The sequence below is a fragment of the Thermobia domestica genome, chromosome 8 (genome assembly GCF_964235325.1).
Source record: "Thermobia domestica chromosome 8, izTheDome1.hap1.1, whole genome shotgun sequence".
Classification (NCBI taxonomy): domain Eukaryota; kingdom Metazoa; phylum Arthropoda; class Insecta; order Zygentoma; family Lepismatidae; genus Thermobia; species Thermobia domestica.
The window spans coordinates 212,313,403-212,334,748 of record NC_137461.1 but is presented as its reverse complement, the minus strand read 5'-3'; the positions used below and the strand labels follow the sequence as shown (position 1 = coordinate 212,334,748).

General features: G+C 35.4%; 1 protein-coding gene and 1 non-coding gene across 2 annotated transcripts in view; one reads left to right on the top strand and one right to left on the bottom strand.

Moving 5' to 3' along the window:
- Positions 1 to 21,346, bottom strand: part of LOC145691942 (fatty acyl-CoA hydrolase precursor, medium chain-like) — a 70,755-nt gene that overhangs the window by 33,097 nt on the left and 16,312 nt on the right. The window contains exons 4-6 of the mRNA XM_081767244.1: positions 14,769 to 14,954; positions 8,198 to 8,385; positions 3,617 to 3,794 (exon numbers count right to left, since the gene is read on the bottom strand). Of these exons, the coding sequence (XP_081623370.1) occupies positions 3,617 to 3,794; positions 8,198 to 8,385; positions 14,769 to 14,954 (552 nt within the window). The remainder of the gene's footprint in view (positions 1 to 3,616; positions 3,795 to 8,197; positions 8,386 to 14,768; positions 14,955 to 21,346) is intronic.
- TRNAW-CCA (transfer RNA tryptophan (anticodon CCA)) lies at positions 2,126 to 2,197 on the top strand. Its single transcript has one exon. It is a non-coding gene; the product is annotated as a tRNA-Trp (tRNA).

The window sequence follows — 21,346 nt, the reverse complement described above, 5'->3', positions numbered from 1 at the left end:
AGTAATACATGGTCATATTTTACCTGACAAAGCTCTTCGTGGTCATCTGAACGTATGAAGCTTTCAAGTTGTGTGGCTTGAAAACAACTAAATGGAAACTAAAGAGAAATTGCTCGATTCAACTTGTATAGTGAAATGTTTGAAACTTTCAAACGAGGTAAGTCAAATATCGTGTATTGCATAGATACCGGGACGAAACTTCAACCCGAAACTAAGCAATAATTCACACTTTGGATATTTCCAAGAGAGGCAAAATCAACGGTTAGTTATTCGCTTCATGGGTGATGAAATGTAAATAATTGTTTGTTTCTGTGGTTATACTACATATGTGGCAAACATTGCTTTAAAATATCTCAGGATTTAATGGTGGGTAGTACACAATAAAATGTTTGCCGAAGGTAATAAAGAAATTGTGTAAAATGAAGCAAAATTGTTTCACCATTCTTCACTACGAAAACACCAGTTTCAATTTAGCACACCAAACTGTTGAACTTTTGTTCAGCTAAAATGTCGAATTAATGACCTATTGCCCATAATCACTTGATTTACCACCTAGTAATTTTATTTTGTTTCCGCATATGAAAAACAAGATGCATCCTGAGCGTCGTCTAAACGCTTTCCCGAAATAAACCTTATTAAAAGATCCAAGTTCAATCTATTGTATCTCTGTCTATATATGTTCGTAATATGTTATGTAATAGAATTAACTTTTATACTAAAGTGCTCTGGCTTGAGTAAATAACTTTGCTACGTCCGTTTCATTTGAGTTATAGAGGCTTAAAAAGTTGGAATGTTTGTATTACTGTAATGTCGTTAGTTTGTATTACTGAATAATAAATGTGATATTGTAATTTTTCCTTTAATGTGTAGATTTTTTTTAAATATTCTATTGTATTGCTTTTGACTTTCATTTATATTTACTTGGTAACACTGTCAATAAAATAGTATTGCAGATTATGTCAAAATATTTAACCTTATTAATATTTGCGTGGTTAAAATCTTCAGAGTTACCATTACTATAAAAATTAAAGAGAATTTCAGGATAAATGGTTCAATATGTACTTTTGCTAACGTAATGAAGTCCTTTAACATACTACAAGCTACCTGATTAATTCTATGTTACTCAATTGGCCTTAAATGCACATTGTACTCGTTTCTGATTTAAAACACATAATTCATGTATTATCTTCGGAGAAATAATGGATAACACCTCTAGCTGTGTAAAACTTTACTACATCAACAACTATTGAGCAAGATTCCTGATTCAGATCCAAAAATAATCCTACTCTAAGACTTACCACAAATGTTCAATAATGTCTTTGTCAGGGAAGTGAATAGGAAATATTTTGAAGGTACCCACACCATGCTTAACAAGATGAAGGTTCATTATGACCTGGAAAACCTGTATGTTTGCGAAGAAACAACATCTGTACTATACGGTGAATGTGTTCACCTAAAATATCCATGCTATTACATATAGAATTTCATCCTGCTGGATCAATAAGACGACGAACAGAATACGATGAAATTATGTATAAACTTAAAAAGGGTCTGTCATCTTTAACAGTAGGAAGCAAATGTCGAATTAAATGTCTCTTTGGTATTGCCAGACCTAGATATTTTCTCCTGTTGAAAGCATGGAGAAAGATAACTTGCAGAAATAAATTATCTATTTTCGGATCATTGATTGTACAAGGTTTATATTTCTGGCACAATCGTTTCGAAATATAGCTTTAGCGGAGTGATGCCAGATTTTAGAATAAGAGCTCAATGACAAGTGTAAAGATTATATAGTTCTCGTCAGAAAGCTTTTATTGTAGAAAGGGCTTGTTCCAGTTACTGAGTTTTATAGTTACTTTCGCCGCATTAGGTATATTGTCTTTGTGACAATCCTTCTCAATGATTTTTTATTTTCAAATACCGTCATAATAGTCCATACTTGCTAAAAATACACTCAACGCAAAGGTGGCCTTCGATACACTTGTTTTAGAATTAACAATTTTCCAATTTGAGTACGAAATAAATTTCCACTTTTGAACAACTAACGTCAAGCTTATTGCACACTCAAACTCATACTATAAAATCTCGGATTCAAGACAGCCTTAGTACTCTTTTAAAGTAAGGGGGCGCGGTGGCTTAGCGGTAGAGCGTTCGCCTCCAGTGCTTGGGGTCCCTGGTTCGATCCCAGCTCGCGCCGTGTGCACTTTATGGTGGACAAACACCGTGCTCCTGAGCTTTTTCGGGGTTCTCCCGTTTCCTCCCACTTTCTTCATTTCACTCATCTCTAATCATCACCGTCTCCTTTAGCCTAACCGGCATAACCGTGGGACGTAAAACTTAAAGATTTCAGTTTTTCATTTCTTTTAAAGATACAAACTAAGATTATGTGTGCAGTATATTAATGCTACTACTATGTTAATTATTATGCATCTTAATAATTACTATTAATATTCCAGCACTAACTTCTTAGACACTGCCTTGTATGCTTACTACATATCAATTAATGATACTTTAATCCTTCACCAAATACTACTAATATTTCTGCTACTGTCGTTATGAAAAATCATTGTCAGGATACAAAATAATCCAGCCAGTGATATTTTCCAGTGAAGTACTATTCAAATTATGCCAGTACTATTCAATACCATTAATATTCAAATTAAAGACTAGAATCAATACACACAACATAAAGACATTACAGGATATTAACATAAACTTTTGCTACGTTTTATGTCTTATGTAGTGAATGGCTAATTCGTAGGAGACTTAGAATTATTAAGAAAATGACTATATAATTTAAATTACGTTTTCGCTTCAAGTTATACATAACTCGGCATGATAACCAAAGTCTCCTCAAAGCAAAATTGAATTACTGGTTTGTGAACGTCATATATCAGCCATATGCCGATAATGAGTTTACATTCAGGATTGATTTTTGGAGGATAGCTACACCTTCGAAGTGTAATGTGTGAGACGTCACGCTAATGATTAGTGTAATATCGAGCTGCAACAAGTGTCCCTGAGTTAAGAAATGTCACAAATCATTGACTGAAGGCATTATTGACGTCATTGGCTTTTGACTTACGACGTTTCTCAAATCAGCGACTCAATTCTACGTAGAGGAAAATAAAAGAATGTCGTGCATGAAAAATATTATTTTCTAAAGATATTTAAATATATATGGTAGACTGCAAATTGTTGAGATTAGAAATTATTACTTTTATCTAATATTCTCTCTGGAAATGTTCTTAAAGTTTGAAATATAGTTATAGTATCATAAACACACGTCCATTCCATAAATTTGTATGATATGAACGTCTGTATTCATGAATATAAAATAAGTTCGTAAACAATTGAACTTGCAGCAAAAAGAACCTGCAACGTGAGCATATAAGTTTATTGAGATACTATGTCTAACAGCGCAAGGAATCAACATAACGTTCATGTGGCACGAATCATGCCAGAAGAAACCTCGGCGGCCTCTCCTGCAAAAGACTTCGGCGGGCTCTCCTGATTTTGGAGCAAAAGACTTCGCCGTTTCACAATAAACTTACATGCTCATGTTGTAGGTTTTTTTGCTGCGGACTGTAAGTCGGAAGATAAGCTCAATACTTACGTGATAAAAATAATGTTCCTTCTTGTGCATTAGCTCCAAATATAACTGGAACCTGATTATAATTTCCAGATGTCAGTAATTCAATGGGATCATTCTCTAGAAATTTTAGTGTTCCAGCCTTTTGAACTATTGGCATACGAGTCTCTCTCGATAGTTCTGCATGTGCGTTTCTTCTGTTCTAAACAGATGGAAACATTTATAAATATAAGTGCTGATAAAAATTTTATAGACTTCAAATACCATACAAGGACAGTCCTCACCTACATCCAAAATATGTCATATTTAATAACAATATTTAACAGTAATATATATTTCATTGTGTGTATGTGTACCATAGGAGTTTTGCATAAGGAATCACTTCCACCGAATTTTATGTATATACAGATATTTATTAGATATAATCGACTGCAAACATGTTTTCTCAATTTTGGGCTCGAGGGCAGTTGCAGGGAATAATCTACATAGACGTATCTCGTTGCTCTAAGAACGTTTCCTGTATGCAACCAGTATTAACAATTTGTTATATGTATTTATATAAAACAGGTTAAATACTCGGGTTAGAGAATAGTAGAGGAACATTTCTTTAAGGATTTTTTTTTTCTTTTAGTCTAGGTTCTGAATTAAAATCCGGCAAAGATGGATGCTTACAGCAATTAAATATATAATCAAATGCAAACGGAAACTTTTGCAATCATATTGAATTGCTACAACAGGAATAAAAACTACATTGTATTAATGGGGCATCACAATATAGACGTTTGCAGAGAAAGTTAAAGCAGAATATTTATATAATTAGTTTAGACACATTCTAGTCACAATTTAAACAATGACCTTACACGAAATATTTATATACCAAGCTAAATTCATTTAATGTGGTACTAATGTCAAAATTTAATTCTCGTTAGTTTCTACTAATGCAAGAAGGTCCAGATGCAACTTTTTCTTCTTATACTTCACTACATGAATGAAACAGTAATGCTTTTTCCAAGTGTGATCGCATTGTAAATGCAGATGTGGATAATAATCTTTTTCTACAAAACTACTGATATTACTCATATATTCCATCAATTTAATGCTAACCTTCCCTTCGCCCTTCCTGTGTCCAACATAATTCTAGTCTTGCGACAAAATGATATAATGAACAATTGAATACCTTCTTTTGTAAAAAAAAAGAAAGAAAAAAAAAGTATGAAATCTAAACTTAATTTTTATAAATTGAGATTAATAATTTGGGAGCTAACACAGTAGAGAAGAGTATAACAATGCAATAGCAATTCATAGATTGTTTCCACATAGCCTCTACAGGTATTATTACTCTTATCTTAGGCTTAATTTATCGAATGTTGACTTCTTTAAGGCAGTAAAAGCTTTAATAATTATTTGAAGTCAGTCAGTTTTGTAGATGTAAAAGGAACAGAAGTATAATGCTTTAAATACTAAAAATCCGTTGTGAATGCTTATCTTTAAATGTTATAAGCTGTGCCAAGAAATCGCTGGTAAGTCTCATATTTTGTAGTTTAAATCGAATGGAAACGAAGTTGGATTTTGGTGATGATAAAATACCGCTTTGATTCAATAAGCATGACTTGTCTTTTTAACATTTATTTTTACCCTATGTCTTCACGGTCCTTCCTTAAGTTTTTAACATCTTGTTCATTTTCTTTTTGTATTCCTCAGGAAATACCATATTGTCTGCCAACAGTGTAGGCCTAATCATTTTACCTTGTATCGAAATGCCGTATTCATTACGTAAGCTCTGTTTCACTATCTCTTTTAAATGGATATTTAATAATGTTGGCGAGAGACAGCATTCCTGCCGAACTCCTCTTCCAATTCCACTCTCCTCTGTTATTACTTTTCCTAAAATTCCGCTTCCTTATTCTGTAGAACTCCCAAAAACACTTCCCAATTCAATGGGTCAAAAACCTTTTCTAAGTCAATAAGCACCACATACATTTCTTTCCCATTTTATATAAATCTTTCACCTACTACCCTTAATAATACAATTGCATCTATTGTGCAATTACTTCTTCTGAACCCGAACTGTTCCCTCTCAACTTTTTCATTTGTTCTTTCATGTAGCCTTCTGTTTAGTATTCAAAGCAAAATTTTGATTTCAGCTGAAGCAGACATATATATTTTTTTAAATGGTGACATTTCTTTACAGTATACAGAAAGGGTCACCATATTTTGTCCCCATTCTCTGCCTTGCTTTATTATTATTATTATTATTATTATTATTATTATTATTATTATTATTATTATTCTCCGCGCACCAATGTGTATTGTACTAATTTTAGAGAACAATACCGGTAATATCCATATTTATGGATCTTCATTCAATTATATATCCCGGATTCAATTATAAACTACTACAACACTCGGACAATAAATCACATTTGGTTTCTTTAAATGTAATTGGACATACAGTATATGCAAAACAAATTCGATCAAGTCCTGCTTCTTTGACACATGTTACACATCTCTTCCGCCATCTTGGACCCTTCATATTGGATGAAACTTTCGATTTTTCAAATGGAAATAGGTGCAATGATACAACAAATCCATGTACAATTTTCTAGGAAATTCACTGATGTACTTAGTTGTATCGTATCTTGTACCATTTGCAAGATGATACATGTTAAATGCTAGGCACTTCACGAATATTGAACCAAATAGAAAGTTGTGCAGAGCTCCGTGTGCATAGGCAAACTTTTAAGTGATTTATCATTAACAAAATATTATCAGGACCTACATCCATACAAACACGCAGAAGTCAATACAGAAATGGTAGGTCTTCAATCAAATATGGTCGTATCTAGATTTACGTTATACATTTTCAGTGTAATACAATACTTACATGTTACAGTAGAACAAGGAAACATCAACATTCACTCACAGAAATGTATTAAGAATTATAACGCCAATAATGTGAAGAGTTTATTTATACGTACAATATTTTTCCAGTTATAAATTGTTTTCATTTGTCAACATTAAGAACCTAAATGTAACTGATGTTACTTTACAGTGTCTGTTCATGAAACACTTGGAGGGATTTAATTGATCTATTGTATACAGATCGTCAAATTGTATATGTCGGTGGACCGCACTTAAATATATACTTTTTTTCGTGAATGAAAGAGGTTTGCCAAGCGATTTTGTCAGCGAGTTCTGCTCAATCATATTAAAGACCTTCAGGCTCGAAATGCTATTATCAATCTTCACGCATTTATCCATAATCTTTTCAATGCTTCAATATTCAGCAATATAATTAGGCACGCCTGGAAAAGTCCTTGCATTCTCCTTTATTTGTGATTTCTTTGACACTCGCTACAATGTTCTCTGAGAAACTGAAGACTTGAGTAGCTCATTTCCCAAGTGCAAAAATGACTCATTCATCCTGCGTTCATAGTGTCATATATATTTATGCTTACTTAACTCGTTCCTGAAGTCTCGCAAACATGTAAAGTTCTTCTGTATGGGCAACAGCAATAGCACAATACATCAGGCTCATAGCCAGCTCAAAAATGTAGGGAAGATAGAAGTAAAGGGGGTTCGATCCAACCATAATCAGTTCATCATCATATTATAGTTCATTTACAAGCCTACCGTGAAAATTTTAGGGGAGGCAGTAAAAATTTAGGGAGGCCTGGCCCTCCTTATCCCCTTCCCCGTGGATACGGGCTTGCAATACACACGGGGTTCTGCACAAGTTTATATTTAGTTGAATATTCGTGAAGTGCCTGGCGTTTAACATGCAATATTTTGCAAATGTTACAAGAACGGTAAAACTCACTACACCAATGAATGTCCGAAAAAATTGTATATGTATTTAATGTTTGACTTGTGTCTATTTCAATTTGCAAACAGAAAGTTGAACGCAATATGGTGAATCGAAGATGGTGGCCTGGATGTGTAACACGTGTCAGAGAAGCAGTACTTAATGCAATTTGTTTTACGTATGCCCATATTCATGTCCATTTATATCTAAAGAAACTTTTAAAAAAATTAAATCTGTGCCTTATAAGTAGTTTATGGTTGAATTTCACATGTATGAAGATTCATAAATGTGGATATTACCAGTATGGACGTCTCAAACTACTAGTACACACACATCGGGGAGCAGAGAACTTCAAATTTGAATCAATTTTACACGAATTCCGTGGGGACACTTCGCTAATATACATTATACATTTTAAGTAGGAAGCTAGGATGCCCGAAATTAATTATTGTTTATTTTTATAGAAACTGTAATTGAAAAAAATATGATACGTGCCCAAAGATAACTATTGTTTGATGTAAAACATAGAAAGGATAAGAATATTTTTCATCCTCTAAATTAGAAAATAAAGAAAAATATATAACGAGGCATCTAAGGTACACTACGTGGCCGTGAAATGGTTATCAGCATTTCAACTTCAAACATTCATTTATTGTGTCTTGTAAATTTCACTCTAATCAGTAATGTGATTGTGATTTTTATAAAACGTTTCCAACACTGTACATAAGTTTCACTTTGTGTTTAGAAGTACTTAGTACTACATGGTCAAATGTAGTCAATTTATATTTTACATAACTTACCATGTATACATCCATTGCATTAACTAGGCTAACAACTGTAGCATTTTTGAAGCATAGTGTCAAACTATCGATGTCTTGGTCATTGCATCCTACCTCTTGTGAAACTTCATATACAACATCCATTGAGACTTCGGTAATATATGGACCAAAGAATGAACCGCTTTCTCCTATTGCGCGATGAAACAAACCTGTAAATATACGTACAGTACGCACATTAAAAATAATAAGATTGACAGAATCTTTAGCAGGCAAATTAGATAGAATTAATAGTTATTTAGAATATTATACAATATTATATGGAAATTATTTGAAATTCTAGTATACACAGGAAATGAAATTCAGTATATTTTAAAACCTAACCTTTATTAAGGATTAGGAAAGAGATTTCTGACTTTTTTCCGATATACGTGTCTACGGTATATTTACGTTGGAAAGATGACATCCCTCGGAGAGCGCACTGTTCAGAAGATTGTGGAGGAGAAAAAGGCAGCGTCCTGCGAACATTATGTTAGGAATCATCCTAGCACTTGCCTGATGTGAAAAAGGGATATTCACAAAGGAAAAACGCATAGAATGGCTGACCTCAAAAAGCTTCGAGTTGCAATCGCAAAAGTAATGGAATTCGGGACTACCTTCACCAAAGGTAAATTCATGTTTGAGTCGTAGTGCCAGTCAATTACAGTTATTTTAGTTATGTTTTGTAAAAAGAATATAGATATGTTGTGTTTCAAGCTGTGGAAATATGTATCAATATTACCATTAACAATCTTGAATAACAACATTTGAAACACTGTTGGAGGAAATGTAAGCGTAATAACTTTCCTAGTTTACTCAAGAAGGCTGGATTTAAAGGGGGTGCACGTGCATCCCTCCTACGTTGTAAATATACATCATCTAAAATGAGAAGCTAGCAGTGAAAATAGCAACACTTTCCGAAACTTTCTGAAGTCATGTTTTCGTTTGGGGATTGAAAGAAAGAGAAGTTTGTCGATTTTCTGAAGGCTGAAGGAAAAGGATTCACCAAACAAAAGAATATAACATTTGACAAGTAGGGAAGAAAACAGAAACCAGGAAGAGAGGACAATCTTTCCTGCACATCATTTGCGACCCTCTTTAGAATATTCCCCCCTCACTTTGTTCTCTGCATCAGCGTTCTCGGATGTAAGGAATATTGTCACGTGTCACTTTGAAGAGTTTCAAAAAGTTATTATTTTATTTTGTCAGTTATGGTGCACTTCCCGTCAGAAATTCCTGGATCCTACCCTGTTTCCAAATATATATTTATATAATATTAAAAATATATAAGATCATTTCTTACGACAATAGAGATTTACTGATCGAGAAACAAGTGCAATATTCGATTACCGAACACGCAAACAAGCATATTAGCAATTTTTCACATTATTTCTGAAAAAAAAAAAAAAACAAGCCGCAAATAACACCGGATTGAAAAAGAATATACTCCTATTTCGAGTCCAACGTTTGCAGTATATTGAGTGATACTGTCTACTTTTGCTAAGTCACCTTATTTTGTAGGGCATAGAACACAATAACCTATTTTCATCATAGTGGTATTCCTATTGGTAACTGAATGTATTTCTTTATAAATGCATGAATATTCGCGCCATATTTCACTTTGTTTTTGACGCTTTTAGTGAAGAGGTAAGACACGATGTTTGCTTTTGTCATGAACTTTAATGCTGCATGATTATGCGCAAAGGATTATAAAATGAATGAGAATGCTGGAATAAAGACTGTGTTTGAAACGGGAGAAAAATCATGCATACGGTGTGTGTCCGCCACAAAATCTGCTTTGTAGAAACCGACCCCATGGTTCAGAGGTGAGGGTAGGAGTTTAAAGATAGTCAAAAGAAAAAAATCTGTCGCTTTTTGTGGAGATCTGTGTATAATTGGTCCTCACCTTGTGAGTTGAATCCGAATGAAGATAAGGCAAAGATCACTTGTTGGTGTGTTTACATCCAACATACTAGTTGGTTGTGATACTTCAGTTATACCGTGAACTTTCATAAGGACAGAGTGAACATGGGACTTATACAGAGCGCCATAAGGGCGAGTAAGCTGTACGAGTTCAAACTGGGGTCAAACACAACTGCAGCGGGACGGAAGATATGTCAGAAATTTGGTAAGGGTGTCATGTCTAAGCGGACAGTGTAGCGGTGGTTTAACAAGTTTAAGGATGGCGACGAAACACTCCAAGGTCCCCTCGTGTCGGAAGCCAACACATGTAAAAATGAAGATTTTCAGGCAGCAATTGAGGCGAACAGCGGCGATACAAGTCAGAAACTGGGGCTGCAATTCAGTGTGAGTGGAGTAACCATTCGATAACACCTTTAACTTCGGAAGCACTAGAAGTATGGTCGATAGATCCCTGATGATTTGGCTCCGGGCAAGAACACAACGCGAGCAGACACCTATGTTTGTTTGCTGTCTCGTCTGAGGTACGATACATTCTGGACAGGGTGTACTTGTGATGAGAAGTGGATCCTGTACAAAGCTCCACAGCGCCGTCACCATTGGTTAGCATTAAATGAACTGGTTCAAAATCAGCCTAAACCAGCACTGCACCAGAATAAGATCATTCTTTGTTATTGGTTGACTACTCGCGGCATCGTCTATCGGGAACTGCTCCCAGCTGATCAGAGCATCAATGCAACTGTGAACTGTCAACAGTTGAGCCGTCTTCAAGAAACACTCAAAAGTCTGAAGCCAGCACTTCTGAATCGCAAAGATTTCCTCCTGTTACAAGTCAGCGCTAAGTCCCAGGTGGCTAGGATGACTATGGATACCATTCTTCGCCTTGAATGTGAAACACTATTACATCCGCCATACTAACCGGATATCGCACCGTACGATTATCACCTGTCCATTCCTTGGGCAATCATCTTATTTGACGCCGGTTCAAATTTCTTCTAGAGGGGTAAAATGCACTTGATACTTTCTTCGCTTCATGGCCCACCAAGTTCTACGGCGATGGAATCCATGGCCTACCAGAAAGTTGGCAGAAGTTGGTAGATGCTGATGGGGACTGTTTGTGATCTTCCAGCGAATCTTAGGTGACATATCGATGTTCGAAGGAGGTGGGTGGAAAGGCGACAGAACCTTCTTGGTAACATATATAGAATTTTTTATCATGTAATTGTTTCATAAACTTTAAGAATATATCCATAAGTTTAATAGGTGTATTTATTAGCAGTGGCCATCTTCTCAAAGCTTGCGTGCATTCTTCAATTAACCTTTTCTCCCAATCTCACTATTCTCTCCCTGTATTAGAAATGTAAAAGTCCTCACTCAAATTCACTATTCTACAGTTTGATCATATCATTTGGAATTTTATCCTCTTTGGATAGTGATAACAACAAAGCACTGACAGCAGCAAAATAGAAGTATTTATTAATTGTCTATACTGTTGTACAGCGATATATTCGAATCTTCCGTGTTGGATTATACATATTTCAATGTTGGTGAAGGGTATTAAGGATTGGGAACCAACTGAAAACAGCTGTAGACGAAAACAAATTAGATGGTAGGACCTACAATATGTTGAGCATACATTCCCAAGTTAAATCGTTAGCTGGTCGGATTCTGGGTACTTTTCCACAAATTTAACATTACCACTCAGATAGGCTACAGTGATATATCGAATGTAATACACAACCTAGCGTCTTTTCCAGAACCCCAATATTCCTGATTACGTTACTTCTAAAACAAAGAAGTATTAAAACCTTGTGTTATGTGAAACAACAATTCGCTCAAATACCGCAGATTTAACTGAGGAACTGTGCACTGTTGCTTCCACAACTTTTGCATTAACATTCTTGAGGGAGTGAATCTGGCTTAGGAGATTGAGGTCATTCCTTGTAGCTGAAAGCGGAAGAGGAGAGAAATACCATGCCTTCAAATACACTGCGACGACAAATATGTTGAAGTCGTGAAGCGCGTCTAGCTCACGAGATGTAAGGTAAAACTGTGACCGGAAAACATATAACTTCAATTTCGCTTTTCTTCGAGCACTATGGTAGGCTTCGAGAATGTAGAATGTGATACCGCCTGATAGAACTTCACTAAGAAATATGAGAGCAAGTTGCAAAATTTCTCTCTAATCATATCTGGGCTGATAGTGCGTCAGTTGCTGCTTGAAGAAAGATATCAGTTCATACTTTGCTGAGGTCAAAACCTCCGCGACATCGTCGTCCTAGATTCCGAAGTCGAACTTCAGCTTGTCAATTGAGTTCTATGCTTAAAGAAACGTTGAAAGAGTTATATGCGTAAACTCATTGAAGCACCGAAAATCATGTCGAACACTCTCGCAACAATTTGTTCCATTATGTGATGCCTGCAAGGCAATTTGATCAGATCCTTCTGCATTTACTGTTCCAGATAGCAGAAGCTGAATTTTGTAACTCCGTGTTAGATGCTGTTGTGTCAAAGCACATGAAGTGCACACATGTGGTTAAGTTTTAATCCTCGAGCAATTTAGAAACACCTTCAGAATAGGAGATACCACTTCCATAGGAGGCACTTCTAATAGTTTCGTGTCACCATTCCCAGAAACGAGAACCGCTATGTGATTAACTGATTCCTTAGAAATGAGAGCAACTTATCCCAATGCACTCTAAGTGAACCACCAGATTGAAATGACCAACTAATTTCACTAGCGATTTCCTTGCGGTTTCTTCTGCGTGCTCTTCTAATAAATTCCTTATTAATACAGATTTCTCGTGAGCTGTGGCCCAAAGTTTCAGCTGTAGCAGTTAGAACATGAGTGACTTTTCTGTAGCTGACTTTTGTTCGATCCAGTGCTAGAGACAGCTCTGGTGTAATGATGTTGCCTGGTCGACACAACTTTGGCTTGTTGGTAACAGACAGCCTTCAGGAAAGAGGGCATGCATAATATAGTCACAATCGCCCAATATAATATATTCGTCACGCACCCTATATATATCATAAACATATCATCCGGACGTCATATACTGTAAGTGTGGAAACTGTATCTGAAGGAGATAAAGTTGGGCTGATCCAGGTTAAGACAAACTGAGTATCGAATGTAATGTATAAGTAACGTAAATGTAGCTATAAATTTGAGCTCGTTGAACGACCTTTAAATATTAAAATACTTTCATGAAATCTAGCACGCATGCTTAAGTAACCAAAATCAATAAATTTAGGGTCTGGGGATCTGCTAAAATAAATTTCAAAATGTTCATATATAACTGGTTGCCACCGTAATATATACTTGGAATGAAACTATAAACTTCCGTATGCCTACAGCAGGAACTGAAAATGAAATGCAAAAATGTTTCGCAAGTAACTTCTTTTCGATCCCTGGACCAATTTCACGAGTTTTTTCACAAACAAATAGTCATATTCTAACTTACATTTTACCCACATTAGTTTTTCGGAAGAGAGTGTCTTTAAGGGTGAAATATAGAATTCAAAAGTTTACGTTAAAAATGCCGTATTTCCCGAGCCATTCAAATTAGGAAGATGAAATTATATAAAATGCTAAATAAAATAACGAAACACATGTTCCAGCGTTTGTTTGGTTCTCCGTTTTTAGCGGGAGTGAGCACTTTCTTTATAAATAAAAATGAGAGTAAAGACTTTTGAAGGCAACGCCTCCTGGACCATTGCACCGATTTTGATGACTTTTTGTATTTTCGAACCCTGACCTAACTAAGTTTTTTTACCTCATTTTCGACATTCAGGGTGAATTTAATGACTTGTAGGTGAGCAGGATTAGGTGTTCAAAATAATAAAATATTGCCGATATTAGCATCCAATCAGTTAATTCCGGGGTGGCAAAAATGTGCAGGGACTATCCCAATGCATTTCCAGTCCACATTAGTTTCATTACGGAGAGTGAAGTTGAAGGTGGGAAGGAGGCATCTTGTAAAGATAATCCAAAACGGCAGGTTACCGGGATCTGTGAGATGTATCATGACACATTAGACGCCGGGCAAGCCCGAACCCAGTCCCATTTGCATTAATTGTGAGTTTAATTTTGGAATGGGGTAACATTAAAAAATAATCAAAAATGAGTGGTATTAGAGTCCAATCCATAACGTTTGGTCTATTTGAGATGCATAATGACATTCCGAAGAGAGGTAATGACTGATTACATGTAAAGACAACAAGAAAACCAATATTAGTGTCCAATTTATTATTTTCGATTACCCTGAGATTATTGGTGGCATTGCCAATGCATTTTAACTCTAAGTTCTGCTCCATCAGCAGGAATGTTAGATTGAGTGATGGATAGTATAGGTGATATAATGTTTTTAGCATTACACATTAATTGAAATATATGTAAATAGAGAGGAGTGCAAATACTTTACATAAGCCTATTCTTTCTGTGCAAAGATTAAGCATTTCAAGTAGCAGGTATACATCTTTACTTCAATTACCTATAAATTTATGCAACACAAATATTTTATTATAAATTGCTTTAGTTTCGAGTATGCAGTTGATATCTAATCTACAAAGATAACTGGGCATTGATCTCACATAATTCAAGAAAGGTAAAGCATTACAAAAACTAGTTACTATTTACCTCTTGCCAAAGGACTAACCAACATCAAACTTGTAAGAATGGATCCAGCGCTTTCACCAAATATAGTTACTTGTCCAGGATCACCGCCAAAATATTCTATATTATTCTGAACCCACTGTAAAGCAAGGATTACATCAAGTGCTCCTGCGTTCCCTGGGATGTCGTCTGTATCTATTGATAGAAAACCTGCAAAATATTTTATTGAAACTTTAATTACACGGTTTACGGATATTACAGAAAATGAACACGTTTGTTTAAAAGTAGCTTATAATTTTGATGAAAATATTATCAATGATTGTGGATGAAACATGTCAATAAACAAAACGAGAAAATAATGTACAGTTAAATAAATTATTATAATGTGAATTGTTTCTTTTATACAATTCAGCGAATGTTACAAACGAAGACTATAGGATATTATAATAAACAATAAAAATTGCCTTGTTTCGGATCGTTGCAAAATGAATAATTTGAAATAAACCTGTGATGTTAAAGGTAACTTTTAATTTAATGTTTCGTATTGTGCTATTCAAGGCTAAGGCAGCTGGTTTGATAATGGTTGAATGTTGAAAGTGGGACTAGAGGGTAGAAGTCCGAAAATACTAACGCGCATGCTGTTTGCCCAGCACAAAGCCGACTTGGCGAGAGATTGAATAGAACCAGGCTCTCAATCCCAGAGATGTACTGTCAACAACTGGGCAAATTAACGCATATGTAGTACAGTGATTAAAACTATTATTGTCTAAAAATGACGGTTTTCTCGACATTATTAAGGTTCCTGTTCACTCTATAAATATCGTCATGCTTTTGCACCTTGAGCAAAGGAGCGACAAATTGCCTGAAACACCATTGTTAGTCAGGAAAATAGTTACAATCGGACACCGCAACAAACTGCCACTTATCAATCAACTGTTGAATCATCAGCTGACAGGAATTATGAAGTTTGGAACAAAGAACTAGACAATGTTCGTCATCCTGATCTTGAAGTGTTTTCAGGGAAAGATTGCTGCGAAAATGACAGTAGTTTTTCTTGCAAATTTTGCAGAAAACGTCGCGAAAGAAATTTTCTCCTATCCAATTTCCTCTATCTAGCCACAGGTTCTGCTCGCTGTGTGTGGGCGAGATTTATCATCGTTGATGAGGACATCTTTGTCACAAACCAGAGCAGAACCTTCTCCAACAATGTAGTCCGTAGGCAATTAAGGTGCCGGTAGTGGACATCGGTATTGATTAACTGCTGGGCCTAAAATCTATTATTCCATTGACATCCTATAGAGACCCACTAATCAAAAAGCATAATGTTATGATAGACGCTCCACCTTTCAGCCGATATCCTCATTTTGTCCAGAAAGGACTCATCTGTGAAAGGTGAGTAGGAAATCTCAAAAGTCTACTTGCTGCTACTTTTGTTCACAATTTAAAGCATGAAATATTCACTTATAGAGATACGAAAAGACCCAAAGGTCCTGTAGATGACTATGTGTGGTTCAATTGGTGATATTGGGTTCGCTGGATAGTCCTTCAACAGTGCGAATAAATGTCAGTTCACGCTGCTTGCAGGTTTCCTTTCTTATGAATTATTGGCGAGGCTGGTGTCCCCAAAATGAAACCTTTGGAACCACCTCTGTCACTTCTGAACATCCACAGCACCCTGAATATATGCAGCATTTATATTATTTATATCACTGCACTGGTTGAATTCCCCTCGTGAAATTCACATTTTCCAGAACCCACAATTCTAGAACGTGGAGTACACCGGTTTTCTACATGTAAGTTGATGGAAAATTCATTGATTTCTCATACTCATTAAATAGAATTAGCTTTGAAGCATTATATTACGTAGTGTTATTTCCCTGGTCCACTTACCGTTGACTAGAATAAACAAAATTTGAACTGATATTAGTTCTACGGTGTTTCGGAACCTTCAGTGGGCCACACTCTTTTCCCAATATTTATACACTTAATGATATCTTGCTTATTGAATTATGTAAATTGATCCAGACACCATGACCTGACCTCTCAAATCAACGTTTCATTGTCTTGGAAATGTTTTCCTCACAAAAATAACTTTGTCATTGGGAAGGTGTGAAAGTCAGATGATTCAAGGTCAGATGAGCACGATTGATGAGGAAGGGCAGTGATTTATCAACATTCCCTAACATCCCCCAGCACCCCTAAAATTTTCGAACATCCCCGGAAATAAATTTCTTACACCTCCAACTAAGGGGGGTGCAATATTAAAAAGAATCATTCTTGTTCTACCTAAATCCCTCCAGGACTTTCTAGAAAATATTTTAAATGATCTGTCTTTAGGCAAAACGGGAATTCCCGTTCTACCTAATCTTTGGAGACAGGGAATTTTATGCGAGGAAGAAATTTTTAGGGAAATGTAGCACCGAAAACTTGGCTTTCTAGCGTGTTTCTAAGCTGATCAGAACTCATGTGTAAAATGGTTGTAGTAACGAGAGCGGGAACTAAATCAAGCGGTCAAAATGCAACGAAAATTCTGAAGAGGACAAACTCCAAGGGACAAAATCATAGGAGTATATATTGTATGAACCAGTGCTTACCTTATATGATAATTTTTCCCTTCAATTGTCATATATTCTAAAATGTTATCTGCATTTTTCAACAGAAATAACTTTTCTTTCTTTTACAATGCTGAAAACTCAATAACAAGTAAAAATGTTATAATAAAAGGGCAGATTAGCAACAATTACTTTCACATATACCCATTTGAAAAGTTCTGGGTATTCCTATTTATTATACCTTCAATACATTTGAAATAAAGGTAACTGTGATGCTATTTGATTTTAAAAGAGTCGTTCTTGTGTAGTAGTATATAGCAATCTTTTATATGAGTAATATATAGATATTTACTTTAATTCTTAAATATTGATCAAGATTATTTTCAAACAAAGATCAAAATGCGAAATATATACTTACTAGAACAGTTTTACGTCTTTTATTGGGTTTTCAACGTTAAAAAGCGTTATTTTCGTAAAGTTCAGATACCATTTTAGATGCATAACAGTTGAACAAAAAAAATATTCTTTTATTGATCTGCGCCTATGATTCTGTCGCTTGAATTTAGTCCGTTTTGTCTGATTTTTTCTTGGGATTTGTCCTCTTGAATTTTGTCCTGCATTCGTAATAATCTGTTTGGTAATTCTAACAGAGGCTGTAAGAAGAATAACTATTTCTTCAAGATTCATCATAAATTTTAGATGTTATTCTTTTCGTTCTTCTCTGTAAAATAATCAGGACACAGTTCTTTATCAGCATTGTTATTCACATCTATTTTGGTAAAGATGAATGTGACTTTAAAAAAATACCTGCGAGTAAATGGAAAATTGATTTACTCAGCTGCATGAAAGCCGTTGGAGATTGTAACTGAAACGAACATAAAATAAACTTAATTCGTTATAAAATGTCAAATTATTTCACATCAAGATATTATTAACTTTTTCAGTAGTTCTCTCTAACGTGCAAGCCAACTCTTAAGGAAGAATGTTAGTGTTCAACATCATAACTCCTTTTTTTTGGCATCACTTTATCAAGTGATTCGTTTTATATACATAATTTTATACTATGCAATAGTACCATATCGTCGCATGAGAACCAGAGGAACTTTTTCCATTTTCGTAGGTTTATAGGCGAGAGGACAAAAATATTATTTTCTTAGAAAAGTGTGTTTTTAATAATATGGTAATTGAGCTACATTGCAACAGATGATCTACAACGAGAACAGACGGCGTTACGTTCCATTTACACTAGGTGGGACTTTCAAAGTTATGCCCAAACATAAAGAAAAACAAAACTGAATTTAAGAAGTTACGTTCCTCTGTTTCTCATGCGACGATATATGCTTCTATTTTCATATTTATATTGTTAATGTATACAGCAGCAATACAAAATATAAATATCAATATTGAAATGCTTGTATGTTTTTTGTAGTTTCAATTAAATTAAAAGGTCGGATAATCGGGATAAGGGCAGCCTTAACCATCCTTTTGCATTGTTCGCTTAATATGACCAAATATGTCTTGAGGATTTAGGACCGCAACCAGAGGGGGCTAGGGAGCCTGGACCCACTAAACTGTTTGGCCCCTGCAGATCCCAATACAAAGCACATAATTTAGGTATTATTAGAGAATTTTTAATGAATTGACCCCTTTTAACATATTCATGCAACCCCAAACCTCTGTGACTGGTTTGGGACCTGTGAGGATGTGAACTGTGACACCTTTTACGTACTGCGAGCTGTGGCGGTTTTAGCGGGTAGGCCGGGAAGGTCTACCCAAAAATTTTGAAAATTATATAAACATTTAAAGATACAATAAAGAGTACATGTATTTTCCACTTTCTATACTAATGGTGAATACTCATTTAATAAACAGCATCAACCACTGCTGTAAAAGTAATTTCCTATTTTCATTAATCAATCAAACGTGCATATGTATCCATATGGGAGGGAACGAGCCTACATAAAATTAAAATCCTAAAGTCGCCCCTGACTGCTAGTCTTAGTATGTTTAAGGTGGACTACTGGAAAACTGAACAAAATATTGTTGTGAAATGATTTGATACTAGACCGAAGTAAGTGTGTTTAGTCTTCGTTTCAGCTACAAGGTCAAACGGCTTTCTTGCAACTGAGTTAATCAATTTTGCATTTCTCCTCAGGTAGCTCTTTTCTAAAATCATATTCACTTTTACTTAAATAGATGCGAGTGACATTGTTAATAACAGAATTGTATCTAGTCATTTTTCAGAGAACAACAAGTAGAATAACATCTAAAGTATGATAAAACTTAAAGAAATAGTTACTCTTCTAACAGAATCTGTTACAGTTACTAAAGAGAAATTTTCCTGAAGAAATCCCTCCCTGGACTTAATTCCTAGTCTCGAAAGATTAGGCAGAACGGTAATTCTCGTTCTGCCTAAAGATAAGATCATTTTAAAATATTTTCTGAAAAGTTCTGGAAGACCTTTAGGCAGAACGGGAAGACATCATTAAAAGTCTTGCTATTTTGGTTTGTAAAAGATTTTGAATTCTTATTTTTAACTGTCAATAGAGTAAAATAACACTTTCGACAAGATAAATTTTCAAGCAATACACGCAAAGCAAGATTGATTGGAAATCAGTCTTTACACGGCTGTGGTCGTCACAACAACGATTGATCAATCCATTCTCAAGGATTTCATCTCGGCGTCACACCAAGCATGAGAAGGTGGACGCTAATTTCCTCTGGCTAAGAAAGGAAATTCAATGCAATCGTTCATTGTATTAACGAATTTTAAAGTTTGTAAAAATTAATTAAAGTCGACAATAGTATACGATCCTAATGCAAGTTTGCACCCCCCAGATTTTTTGAACACCCCCTTAAGTTCAAAATTCTGGATAAATCACTGGGGAATGGTTTTACCTCAGCAGGATCGTACTTCTGTCTGAGTAACATACGAGTAGTGAATTAGAAGGTTGTCTTGAGTGAAGCATAGTAAAGCATAATTTGCTAGGATATCTATCATTACTACTACATGATGTTCCCAAAAAACCGTCAGCATTGTCTTGTGCGCTGGGGGTTGGATAACGATCTTCTTTGGAGTTTATTAGGTATGTTTCCATTGCGTGACTGGGTCTTAATCTTTGCCTCATATCAAAGGGCTCATGTTTAATCTTCAGTTATTAGTCTGTCAATAAAGTATTCATGGTTTCTTAGTTCAGGTACAAGAGTTCTTGGGAGAAAGCGACTCGATCCTGTTTTCTTTGAAGGGTGTTATTATCTGGGGAACCCATCAAACTTATGGATTATATTTTTCATGATTTCATACTTATCTTGATATCTTCAGCTGGTTCACGAATGATTATGCGGCTTTCCTTCAAGACGGTAATTTCCATTTGCCCAATGGTACCTTCGTCAAATTGCGGATTGTGCTTTAATCGGGGTCGTTTCTAAAGAAATCCGACCGTATTTCACTGATGATGTCACGCTTTAAAATATGTGATGGAGCTTCCTCTCCACATAAGAATCTTTAATCATTTCAAAGTTTTCTTTTGGTAAGCGGGCTTTCCATTACAGAAACTTGGTCAACATTTCTGTTTTAAATATATATTCCCATTTTCGTTTCGTTTTTTGCCTGCAACATAGACAATATGAGTAGGAGTTGAAGATGAAATGTAATTTAGATACACAAGCATACCTGTAAATACACAGGTAGAATATTGATATTCTACATTAATTAGACTAAGCGTTCTTAATGAATGTCCTACGTATTATAATTTGATGTATGCATCCAAGTATAATTCGTTATATGCCCATTGATTATAAAGTTTTTAAAGTAGCAAATTTAATGATAACAGCTTGACATTTGACTTTCTTTACAGCTATTAGAGTCCTATATTTTGATAGGGGGCGCAATGGCTCAGTGGTAGAGCGTTTACCTCCGGTGCTTGGGGTCCTTGGTTCCATTCCAGATCGCGCCGTGTGGACTTTTCGGTGCACAAACACCGTGCTCGGGCTTTCCTCGGGGTTCTCCCATTTTCTCTCACTTTCTTCATTCCACCATTTCATTCTCAT